This window comes from Enhydra lutris, unplaced genomic scaffold (genome assembly GCF_002288905.1).
Source record: "Enhydra lutris kenyoni isolate GAN:26980312 unplaced genomic scaffold, ASM228890v2 scaffoldscaffold83, whole genome shotgun sequence".
Taxonomy (NCBI): Eukaryota; Metazoa; Chordata; class Mammalia; order Carnivora; family Mustelidae; genus Enhydra; species Enhydra lutris.
In genome coordinates, this window is record NW_019154167.1 from 257,342 (window position 1) to 269,855 (window position 12,514).

General features: G+C 35.3%; 1 protein-coding gene across 1 annotated transcript in view; it reads right to left on the bottom strand.

The window, feature by feature from the left end:
- LOC111161271 (collagen type IV alpha 5 chain) overlaps window positions 1–12,514 on the bottom strand; it is a 246,161-nt gene that overhangs the window by 115,007 nt on the left and 118,640 nt on the right. Inside the window, exons 4-8 of the mRNA XM_022524848.1 lie at window positions 10,171–10,215; window positions 4,572–4,616; window positions 4,424–4,486; window positions 1,893–1,946; window positions 1,523–1,549 (exon numbers count right to left, since the gene is read on the bottom strand). Coding sequence (XP_022380556.1) covers window positions 1,523–1,549; window positions 1,893–1,946; window positions 4,424–4,486; window positions 4,572–4,616; window positions 10,171–10,215 — 234 coding nt within the window. The remainder of the gene's footprint in view (window positions 1–1,522; window positions 1,550–1,892; window positions 1,947–4,423; window positions 4,487–4,571; window positions 4,617–10,170; window positions 10,216–12,514) is intronic.

Genomic DNA, 12,514 nt, shown 5'->3' on the forward strand with positions numbered 1-12,514 from the left:
TAAATGTATCAAATTAACATGTTACATACCTTAAATTTATACAGTGTTACACATTAAATATATTTCATTTAAAAAAAGATATAGTGGAAAAATAAGTTTGGGTAGTCGAAAAAGGGCAATCCATGAAGGCAACATGGAGGCTGAGATCTAAAGGATAATCAGGAGTCAGCCAGGTAAAAATGGGTTAAGAGTATTAGGTAGTTGAAGTAGCATCTACAAAGGTCCCAAAAAATGAGGAGCTTGGTACATTCAAATGACTTCATGCAGACCAGTGTGATCAGTGAGCCAAGGGAAAAGTGGTTTAAAGAGAAGTCTGGAAATGTAAGCAGGGTCCAGAACATGCAGGTCTTACAGGCCTTGAAAAAGAATATGGACTGTATCTCAGATGCAGTGGGAAACCTTTGAAAGTTTATAAGCAGTGAGATTAAATTACTGGTTTATGTTTTTAAAAGGTCATTCTTGAGTATTTAATCTAGAATAAGTCAAGCTATGAGGTGAGGGATAGTAGTGGGAAAAAAAAGACTAATTAAGAAGAAGCTATTATAATAGTCCAGATGAGACAATATGGTTAGTGTGGTGGCACTGGAGATGGAGACAAGTATATGAATTTAAGATACATTTTATAGGCAAAATTAACAGTATTTAGTGACAGAATGGAATGAGGAGGTGTGTGAAGGAGTAGAAGATGTAAATACTAACTTTCAGGTTTCAGGGGTCTGGGTTAACTTTGAACATGTTAATTTGAATGTCTCAGAGATATCTGAGTAGAGACGTCAGGGAGGCAGTTTAATACATGCATCTAATGCATAAGAAAAGTCTAGAGATATAAATGTAGGTATTCAGTAGCTAGAGAGTAAACAATACCATGAGTTTTAACAATATTGCTAGGCATAGAAGAGAAAAAGGGGTCAGAACTGTGTCCTGATACCTGCTACATAGAATAGAATGAGCTCCTATAGCAGACTGTGATGACCAAAGAGATACAGGAGAAAAATCGTGAAAGGGTAGTGTCACAGAAGTCAGGGAAAAAAAGCATTTCTAGAGGGAGCAGATGGTCAACTGCACCAAAATGTGATAGGAACTGAAAGTATCAGAGAAAAAACTTGAGGGGCGCCTGGCTGGCTCAGTCAGTTAAGTGTCTGCCTTCAGCTCAGGTCATGATCCCAGGGTACTATGATCAAGCCTGGTGTTGGGCTCCCCGCTCAGTGGGGAATCTGCTTTTCCCTTTCCCTCTGCCCCTACCCCCTCTCATGCTCCTTCTCTCTCTCAAATAAAATCTTTAAAAAAAAAAAAAAAGAAAAGAAGAAAAGAAAATTAAGTCTGATATACACATTTACAAGTGTATCAGCACACAGAAGATACTTCCATGGAACAAAGGAGATTACTTAAGGAGGGCTTGTAGGTAACCAATTTGTAGAAACATCTATTTTAAGGCAAAAGTCAAGAGACATTATCTGATTGAAGCTGCAAGCTTTCTGAGTATCTTATTCAAAATGTTACTTTCCTAGTATGAGATGCTTACCTTCATACCTGGGATCCCAGGAGGTCCCTATTATTAAAAAGAAAAGGATTAGTTTATATATATGAGAGGGGTGCGAGCAAAAGAACACACTGCTTTCCAAATAGAGTCAATTAAATAGATTACTGTAGGGTCATTCTAAGTAAACAGTATCTTAGGATACATAAAGATGACATTTATATTAAATACAACAGAATCCTTGCTTTTATCCAGCACAGAGCTGTATTACCAACTTCTTTTAAAAAGAATCTTTTTATAGTTTACTAGTTTTCAATATACTACTTTGCTCCACACAAATGGACTGAGCTCACTTTCTACACTTCTGCTTCAGTCAATTCCTGTGTTCATTATAATCTCAAATTGTATAACTCACTGGAGGACCCTGTAAACCAGGAAAACCGGGACTGCCTGGATATCCACGTTCTCCCTAGGAGTTAAAAATAAAAGAGTATGCAAGAACAAGAAACAAAGCATAACTATACCAACAAACAATAAGTTGTTGAAAAGATTCCTGTAAGTCATTCTGAAACATGCCAGGTTGCCAAAAACTCATTATCCTCCCCTTTCCAATTACTTCAATATCAACTGTCCATATCAGTTCAGCTTTCTAAGATACTTTTATCCCTACTCATCAATCCTAATCAGAAATAAAGAAAAAATCTTCTACCCCAGTCATTTCCTTCTGACAAATCCATTTTGAGATGATCACACCAAAGACTCCTGGCCATCATCACATTTAATAGTTAATGATTTATCTCAATTTCCTGCCCATGCATTATATAGATTCTTATTTTAACTGCCCTATCGCATTTTTCTTTTATTGTAAGCTATTTCAAATTATTTTTGTAAAGAGGAAAAGATGGTAAGAAAGAATGCCATTAATATCACCAAAAGGACAATAACAGCAATAGTTCTGGCAATTGCAGGTCATTATGTTTTCTAGGCACCCGATTTTTCTCACTCACTATTGTAAAGTACTAATATAGACACTTGGTTTAGAAAACAAAAGTAAAATTGCTGTAGAAGAACCCCAATGCAACCTCATTTCTAATGTCTACATGCTATAGTAATCCTAGACACATCCTTCTCAAAGGCTTAAAAGAGTAAGATTATTACAGCTGTGGGCCTTTGAGTTACTTTGTCCAGTACTCCTCTCTCCATCACTTTTCACATATGTAAAAAACTGGCCCAGAGACCTGTACATCAAGTTTAGAAGACAGAAAACAAAAGAACCCATGTATTCTGATTCCATCTCTAGGGCTCATTCTATTAGTTTCATAGTAAGAAATATTAAAAAATATTAATCTGAAAGTATACTTAATAAATTCCATTTAAAAATTTGTTGCTCACATAATGGGGGGCCTCACACATAAACTCATCATGAGATCTGCTAAGGTGCTGCTTTATAAAAAGAAAGAAAAGATCCCTTTCATCATATAGCAGACTATATGCATTGTGGATACATTGGTCTTCAAATTTAAAATTTTGGCTAGTGGTCTTTTTGTTGCTCAAGGCCTGCTGGCAAATAAACAAATAACCAGAATAGGCACAAGAATGTAGCCCACTTTAAAAGCAATGTTCCGGGGCGCCTGGGTGGCTCAGTGGGTTGGGCCACTGCCTTCGGCTCGGGTCATGGTCTCAGGTCCCTGGGATCGAGTCCTGCATCGGGCTCTCTGCTCAGCAGAGAGCCTGCTTCCCTCTCTCTCTCTCTCTGCCTGCCTCTCCATCTACTTGTGATCTCTCTCTGTCAAATATCTTTAAATAAATAAATAAATAAATAAATAAATAAATAAAAGCAATGTTCCATGCAAACTACTCCACGTTAGTCCTGTCACTGTAAGGCTGCCCCAGCTGAAATGAGGAACTCATGTAAGCCTCACAAATCCCCATCCCCCAAAAATGTTGTTGTTGGCAAAGGTCACAGTGACCTGGAGCAATATTGGAGGTAAAAATAATTTTATTGCCTTCACGTATATATTGCAACAATTATCACAAAATACAGTCTTCATAATACAAAATAGTTTGTTCAAGTTATTTTAAATATGTACCCTAATACAACATCTGACACATGCCATTAAATTAGAAGGATTGAGGATATTTCATGAACAATTCCACAGAATATCATGTGCAGAATGGAAAATGCCAAAAGGATATATAGAAAATAAAAACATTGCATTAATAGACAGGAAAATGAAAAAAGTAAGGGAATAAGAACAGAGGCTATAATAAACAATCTGTCAAAAAAGCAAATTTTTCTCTTTTTTTATCCTTGCTATCATCTTATAATAAATTCAAACAGTTGATGAAAGGTAAGAAAAGTGGGTTGGAAAAATGTTTTTCATATGTAAGGTTTTATTTTTCTTTTTAAATACTAAATTCATCATTTTAGCTGATGGAGAAGAGTTTCCATTTTCATACTAATAGTTTATAGTAAAAGTTAATGTCCTGTATTACAGGTAGATTTTTAGGATTTTTCTTAAGTTATTAGGCAAGGTAAAAAAAATTCAAAAACACGAATTTTTGAAATCTTACATCGTACCTAGTTTTAAAAAAGGCAAAGGTAATGAATGACATTCATTAAGTATTACTCTTAACAACTAACATAATATTTGAAACTTATATACCCTAATTCCTTTTTAACTCTCATCCTACTTTACACTAAAGTCAAAATAGGATTCAGTAAATAATCTTCAATCTAATGCAATATCTCAGCTGACTATCCATGTCTAAAGAATTATTGATCTTTCAATATATTGAAAATTTTAACACAAAACATATCCTATATATGTCTTAGACGCAAAGCTAAAATATCTCTAATATTCTTCATACTGATTTCCTTAAACTTTAAAATCTATTATTATCAAGCATATCGCCCAAGATTAAATTGAAAAAAAAAAATCTCACCTTGGTTCCATTGCATCCAGGGATACCTTGAGGTCCTGGAGCCCCATCATGGCCTGGCATTCCCTTTGAAAAGGGTTATAACACATATATAATATTTCTTAGAATACTTTTGAAGGAATTTTCAATTAAAAAGCCAAATTCTACTTACAGGAAGACCTGGTGTCCCTGGAAATCCAGGAAGTCCAGGAGGACCCTATAATAAGAAAGAAATTCCTTGAACCAAACAACAATCAGTAAGAATAAAATTATATCCTACCTAAGGGAGTTACAAAAAGTACATTTAGAATAGCAATGGACAAATGTGTCTCAATGATAATTACCATTCGCTTTCTATAAAGAAAAAAACCCTTCCTACATGTATTTAAAAGTCTCTTCCCTGGAAACTATCAAAAAAACTCCTATTTGAGGGAGCATTGTCTTCATTGCACTTACTTAGCAGGAGTGGGCAAATTCATGGAATAAATGTCTTTCCTAAAAGATAAAGTGGTTGTCCCAGGTTTGTGATGAATACTGAATTTAGCAGGGGATGGGTAAGTGGCAAATATATCTGCTCCTGTGAACATCAGTGTGATTGCTCCAAAAATTCTTCAAATTTCCCTGTCAGAATTGGCAAAAATACAAGTTTGACAATATTCTCTGTAGGTGAGACTCTGTGAAAGAGGTACTCTTACACACAGCTAATGGGATTCAAATATCATGGAGAGAAATTTGAAGTAGCTAGCAAAATTACACGGTTTTACCTTTTAAAGCAACCCACTTCTAAGAACCTATCCCAAAGCTACACTAGAAATTATGAAACAAAATTTCAAGGTTACTGATTACAAAATTGTTACAACTAAAGTTTAGAAATACCACATAGGGGTGCCTGGGTGGCTCACTAGGTTGGGCATTTGCCTTTAGCTCAGGACATGATCCTCAAGTCCTGGGATTGAGCCCCATGTTGGGCTCCCTGCTCATTGGGGAGTCTGCTTCTCCTTCCCCCTGCTCATGGATGCACTCTCTGTTCCTCTTAGTCTCTCTCCCTCCCTTTCAAATAAATAAATAAATAAATCACATCTTAAAAAAAAAGAGAGAGAGAGAGAAATGGCTATGGTGAGCGCTGTGAAATGTGTAAGCCTGATGATTCACAGACCTGTACCCCTGATGTACACAGCCTGTAACATAAAATACATTATACATTAATAAAAATAATTAAAAGAAATCACCATATAACCATAATTATCGCTAAAAACTAGAAACAATAGGGGCATGACTAAATAAATTATGGCACATCCACATAATGTAAACCTATACAGCCCTTAAAAAGAATGAGAAAGATTTCTGTGCACTGAAATATGTAGTAATCTCCAGGACACAATGTTAAGTAAAAGAAAGTGTAAGTAGCATATATAATATGCAATACTTTTATAAGAAGGGTGGAGACACTAAACAGTGAAAAGATAAACAAAAAATAATAAAAATAACCACATCTATCTTTGGGGTAAATACCCAGTAGTGCAATGGCAGGGTCATAGGGAAGCTCTATTTTTAATTTCTTAAGGAATCTCCACACTGTTTTCCATAGTGGCTGCACCAACTTGCATTCCTACCAACAGTGTAAGAGGGTTACCCTTTCTCCACATCCTCTCCAACACACGTAGTTTACTGTCTCCTTAATTTTGGCCATTCTAACTGGTGTAAGGTGGTATCTCAATGTGGTTTTGATTTGAATCTCCCTGATGGCTAGTGATGATGAACATTTTTTCATGTGTCTGATAGCCATTTGTATGTCTTTGGAGAAGTGTCTGTTCATGTCAAAGATACAGATGTAGTGAAAAGAAGGGCCATCTGTACCCCAATGTTCATAGCAGCAATGGCCATGGTCACCAAACTGTGGAAAGAACCAAGATGCCCTTCAACGGATGAATGGATAAGGAAGATGTGGTCCATATACACTATGGAGTATTATGCCTCCATCAGAAAGGATGAATACCTAACTTTTATATCAACATGGACGGGACTGGAAGAGATTATGCTGAGTGAAATAAGTCAAGCAGAGAAAGTCAATTATCATATGGTTTCACTTATTTCTGGAGCATAAAAAATAACACGGAGGACATGGGGAGATGGAGAGGAGAAGGGAGTTGAGGGAAATTGGGGGGGAGATGAACCATGAGAGACTACGGACTCTGAAAAATAATATGAGGGTTCTGAAGGGGCTGGGGGTGGGAAGGTAGGTAAGCCTGGTGTTGGGTATTATGGAGGGCACATATTGCATGGAGCACTGGGTGTGGTGCATAAACCATGAATTCTGGTACACTGAAAAGAAATTAAAAAAATAAAAAATTTTTAAAAAATTACGTCTAATGGGAAAAAGGTAGAGGCAAGAGGAAAAACAATGGGGGGATGGCAAGAATGGGTAGGAAGCATCTCTGACTATACCATTATTAGAAAACAATGTAAATATTTTAAATAATTAAAACTAACAAGTAAGAAGAGGCAAAAAGAGAAAACTATTAAAAATTGAAAACAAACTGGAACCAATGAACTTAATATATATCTGGTTGTTGACATAAACCATGCAAAGAAAAAAATTACTTCAAGTACCTTTAAAACAGATATTTCACCTGTACTTTATTAGTGAAACCAGTCAATTCAAAGAGGAAAAAAAGAACAGCAAAGAAATAATGGCACTTAAGAATTCTATCATTACTACTAAAATTGAAATCGTTATTTTGTTCACTTGCAAATTGTTATTTTGAAGCTATCATAGGTATATTGTAGGATAAAGAAAATAATAAATTATATTAATGTTATTAGGAATTGAGATTTTCACCAAAGGGAGGGGAAGGTGGCAGGGGAAAGAGAAAGTATACGAACTCTTTTCACTTTAAGTTTCAATTGGAAGTAATAATATAAACTCATGATATTTTTTCTCTTTAGAAAATACCTTTTTCTTAATTCTGTCAACTGAAAAGACACCAAAATAATTGACTACCAGTAGCAAAGAAAACCCCTAACATTAGATTATGATATCTAAATCATACTTTTTACTAAAAAGAGCCTAGAATCAGATACATGGCCAATTTCAGATCTGGAGAGGAAATTTACAAAATGAGCCTGAGGAGTCCTCTATCAAAACGCAAGGAAGTTATCAAAGATCAATATAGTTTTTTCAAAAAGACACAGGACAGGGGCCAACTTAAAGGGATTCCCACAAGCCAAAGATAGGATAATTTTGGCTTCAAAAAGAATAATGAGTATAAGTGACTGGTCCCATAAATTCCATGTGTTTATAATGATAACAAATTCTTAAAACCTTCCCGACCATCACTCAAAGTTGCTGGTGTATTATCTCACTACCCTATTAGAATTCCAGCTGATAAATTAGAATTCTAGCTAATAAATAATTTATAGAATTTTAAAAATCACCATTCTGCAACTCTGAACAAAACATGGATCTAGGCAATGATCACCAATGAATACTAAACCATTAGATGAAAGTTGATGGGGAAATTCTGATGGCAAAATCAGGCTCATATACCTGAGACAACTGATCAAGCCTAACATCAAAAAAGTGGGATAACAGATGTTTGTGCCATAAGATGTAATTCAATAGTAAGTATGCAGCACTATGTATATAGTATTCTTTTTCTATTTTCTTTCATATTTTGCAGTATAATTTATGTATAGTATAATACACAAATCTTAAGTACACAGATCTTTCTATATCCCCAGAAAGTTCTCTAGTGCCTTTTATAAGGTAACATCCAGTCTGCATGAAATATGGGGACAGACGAACAATTAAAATGACATCATGGGGGTGCCTGGGTGGCTCAGCCAGTTGCGCATCTGCCTTCGGCTCAAGTCATTATCCCAAAGTCCTGGGATCAAATCCAGCATCCCCTTCCCTGCTCAGTGGGAAGTCTGCTTCTCCCTCTCCCTTTGCCCCTCCCCCACTCATGCACATGCACATGCGCTCTCTCTCTCTCTCTCTCTCTCTCACTCACTCGCTCTCAAATCTCTCAAATAAATACAATCTTAAAAATATATAAAAAGAAATAAATGACATCATGAAGAAACAGTCTTATCCAGAATGTAGAATGAAGTATAATACAAATGACCCAGTTTCTCCAATAGCATAATAAAAGAGGCTTAAAAAACACAGCAACCAAATGCAATATGTGGAACTTGATTGGATCCTTGTTTGAACAAACCTACTATTAAAGGACATCTACCATAGAAATCTTAATAAGGACTGCATTTTAAAGTATATGTGAAAAATTATTGCTACTTTTTTGAGGTGTCATAATTGTATACTGGTCATGTGGCTATCAGTAGACATCTTGAAGTATTCATTGGTGGAATGAATGATATGTGGGATTTACCTAAAAATACTCCCCCAAAATAGTGGTAGGGTATAGATGAAACAAACTTGTCAAAATGTTGCTAACTTTTAAAGCCAACTGATGGGCACATGGGGTTCACTGTATTATATTCTCTGTACATTTGGGTATGCTTAAAATTTTCCATAATAAGTCTTTTAAAATTTGGATGTCAAGATTGCCTATGGACTGAGAGGCAAGGATGAGGAACTATCAGGCTACCTATTCCTATGTACTTCTGAAGTTCTAGTTGAGGGACATAGACTACTCAGGTACTTTCAAATAGGAATTGAAAGAATGGACAAGGTTTTGAGTTTCTTTCCTGTTTATCCAGTTCCCCAAAAAACACCAGGTTTTGAGTTTCTTTCCTGTTTATCCAGTTCCCCAAAAAACACCAGGCATGAGTAGCACAACAAACTATATGTTGTCAAGAAGTATACAGCAAACAGAATGTTTTTAATGTTTATGTAAAATTTGTACAGCTACTAAATTTCTGGAGATCAAGGGATCAGAATGTTTAACTGTCTTTGTCACATAAATAAAAATGTTATGTCATCACCCATGTACTTTATACTTGTATTAAAGGGCTTTGTCAATCTATGAACACAGAATTTTGGAGCTAAAAAGCACCTTGGAGATTGTATTGTTTAACTCTCTAATTTAAAAAATGAAGAAACTGAGGCTCAGAAAAGTTAAATACGGTTTTCCAAAAGCCAGGACTATTTTTAAACTAGTTTCCCCCAATTCTGAAACACACTGAAAGATATATGTCAACCTAAAAGCTTTTCAGAAAAATTACTCTAAATATGCACTTCCATTTTGAGACAAATCCTGGTTTTCAGAACATTAACACGAAAAATTATACATCTTAGAATTGAGAAAATGTTGTATACTTCCAAAGTAGTTACTTTTTAACACAGTGGTTTAAATTAGTGCTTCCCAAACTGACTCTCTTCAAGATAACAAAGAAAATTATAATATTTGTATATGGTACACGAGGAAGGGTACACAACCTGAGGTGATTGCCCCTCTGAACCCAGAGGACTAAGATCACATGGTTGGGAAGTTCTGGTTTAATGTATGATACATGTTTTTAATAAATTGATAAACTGTTAGAATTTATCACTTTTGTATTTCTTATCAATAAACTAATTTAAAATCTTACATTAGTTTAAGCAGACATCTGGATACATAGATAACTACCAAAATACTAAAAAAAGGCTAATTGTAGACATATACCAACTCTTACATTTAACTTTTTAAAGACTATATTTCTCTTTTTGCATTTTAATATGAGTCTTTTTCGGTTGTCTCACAATACTTCATTTGCTTTTTCTCTGTTTTGACCAACAAAACTTTTGATATACAGCAAATATCACTTACTCGGATTCCTTTTGGTCCCGGTGGCCCTGGAATTCCATCATCACCCTGAAAAACACAATATATTTAGTTCTTGTTCCTCCAAAAATAGCCCTCAAAAAACTAATTTTACATTATAACAATAAGAGACTTAAATTTTTGTGAATCTTTGTGAAAGTGAGAAACTTACATACCTAAGAAAGAAGCATTTATCATTGATACTGAAAGCACTGAGCTAAGTTATTAAAAAAAAAAAAAGGTCTTCACTTATTGAGAAGAAAACTGCTGACATGTAGCAGAAACTTTGTATCTGTAAAGTGAACCCTGAAAATCATACAAAACGAAGATGAAATAGTGGTACTGATACTCCTCAAATCATTCATGCATAACCCAAATACAAGCTGAAAATCTGGGCAGTTTCTATATTGTGTCGATCTGCTTGCCATGCTGGTAATAAAGAGTATCATTTCTTTTCTTTTTAAGATTTTATTTATTTCCTTGACAGAGAGAGTGCACACACAGCAGGGGGAGCAGAGGGAGCGGAAGATGGAGAAGCAAGCTTGCGGAAGAGGGAGCCTGATGTGGGGCTTGATGCTAGGCTCAATCCCAGGACCCTGGGATCATGACCTGAGCCGAAGGCAGACACTTCATGACTGAGCCACCCAGGTGCCCCAAATAGCATCATTTCTGAGCTCAAATATGTGCTGCTCTTGAGTCTGCCGTTTTAAACCTTTGCTTTGTTTTATAAGGCACTTTCTACTGGCAGAGCTCAGGAAAGAAAGAACCATAGACTTTCTAAATTTCTTCTGTAGACTCCATGAAAAAGAGGTCTGCCCACCTCTGTGTTAATCTATGTACCCATTTCTAAATTACAATTGCATTGCTGAGAATTTTAAGTTTTGCCTCATTAAGTTTTTATTAACTAGTTTTTTTTTAATGGAATAAAGAAAACCTAATTCTACTCCAAAAGATGAAAATTTCAGTGGAGTATACAGCTAGTAGGCCACCACCTGAGGCTTTAGATAGGTTTTATTAACCTGGGACATCTTGCTTTACACAAGTGGTTTCTGAATTACACAACTCATAACCTTAGAGGTTCCACTGGAGGTTCCTTGAAGCCTATGTCACGGACCTCCTTCCAACAGTGCAGCTCTATTTCTATGTTTTATGTGGGGCTTCCATAAAAATTTTCATTTGGAACAAAGGTTATCTAGTGTTTTAGTTTCTTATGCTACTGTTATAAATTACTACAAACTTAGTGGCTTAAAACAATACAATCTTAGAGTTCTGGAAGTCAGAAGTATGGCAGTGGTCTCTATGGCAGAACCCTGTTGTTTTTTGGAGGTTCTAGGAGGAGAATCCATTTCCTTTTTTCCAGCTTCTAGAGCAGCCAGCATTCCTCAACTCATGGCCCTCTTCAATCTTCAAAGTCAGCAATGGTTGAATGAATCTTTCTAACATTGTATCAATCTGACACTGACTCTTCTGCCTCCCTCTTCCACATTTAAAGGACCCTTGTGATTATAGTGGCCCTACCCAGATAATCCAGAATAATCTCTTTACTTTAAGACCAGCTGAATAGAAAGTTTAATTCCATCTGCAATCTTAATTTTGCTTGTCTTTATAACCTAACGTATTCACAAGTCCTGGGGATTACATCATGGACATCATTAGGGGGTAGATATTATTCTGCCTACTATACCTTGCTTTTTAGAAAGTTTAATAATCAACTCTTTCCACAACAGATGTATCTCTAAGGAGATTAAAGTAAATCTAATTCTATTTTAAAACAACCAGAAGGCTGTTTGCTTAATGAATCTTTTTGCGTCTTTCTACTAAGGGCAGAAATAAGACAAAGATTCCTTGATACTGTGCTGGTTGTCCTAACCAACATGGTTAAATAAGAGGAAAACAGAGGTATAAAAATTGGAAAGGATGAGGCAAAACTACCACTATTTGCAAATAATATGATTGCATGCAAGGAAAGCAAAGAAAATTACATGAAAAACTACTATAATCAGTAAGGTAATTCAGAAAGATAACTGTGTAACTATATATAAAATTAATATGAGAAAACAAATAGCTTTCTTAAATATTAACTACCAGTTAGAAAACATAATGGAAGAAAATATGCAATTTACAATAGCAAAAAGAGGTAAAATATTTAGGAACAAACTTAATAAGAAATGTACTAGATTCACAAGAGGAAAAGCTTAAAGCATTTCTGAAGTTCAAAAAGGAAGATGAAAATAAATGGAAAGACATTCCATGTTCTTGGATAATAGGAGTCAACATTAAAAAATGGTCAATTCTCAACAAATTTAGTTATAATTTGACACAATAAAAATAGAAATAACGAGTTTTTTTT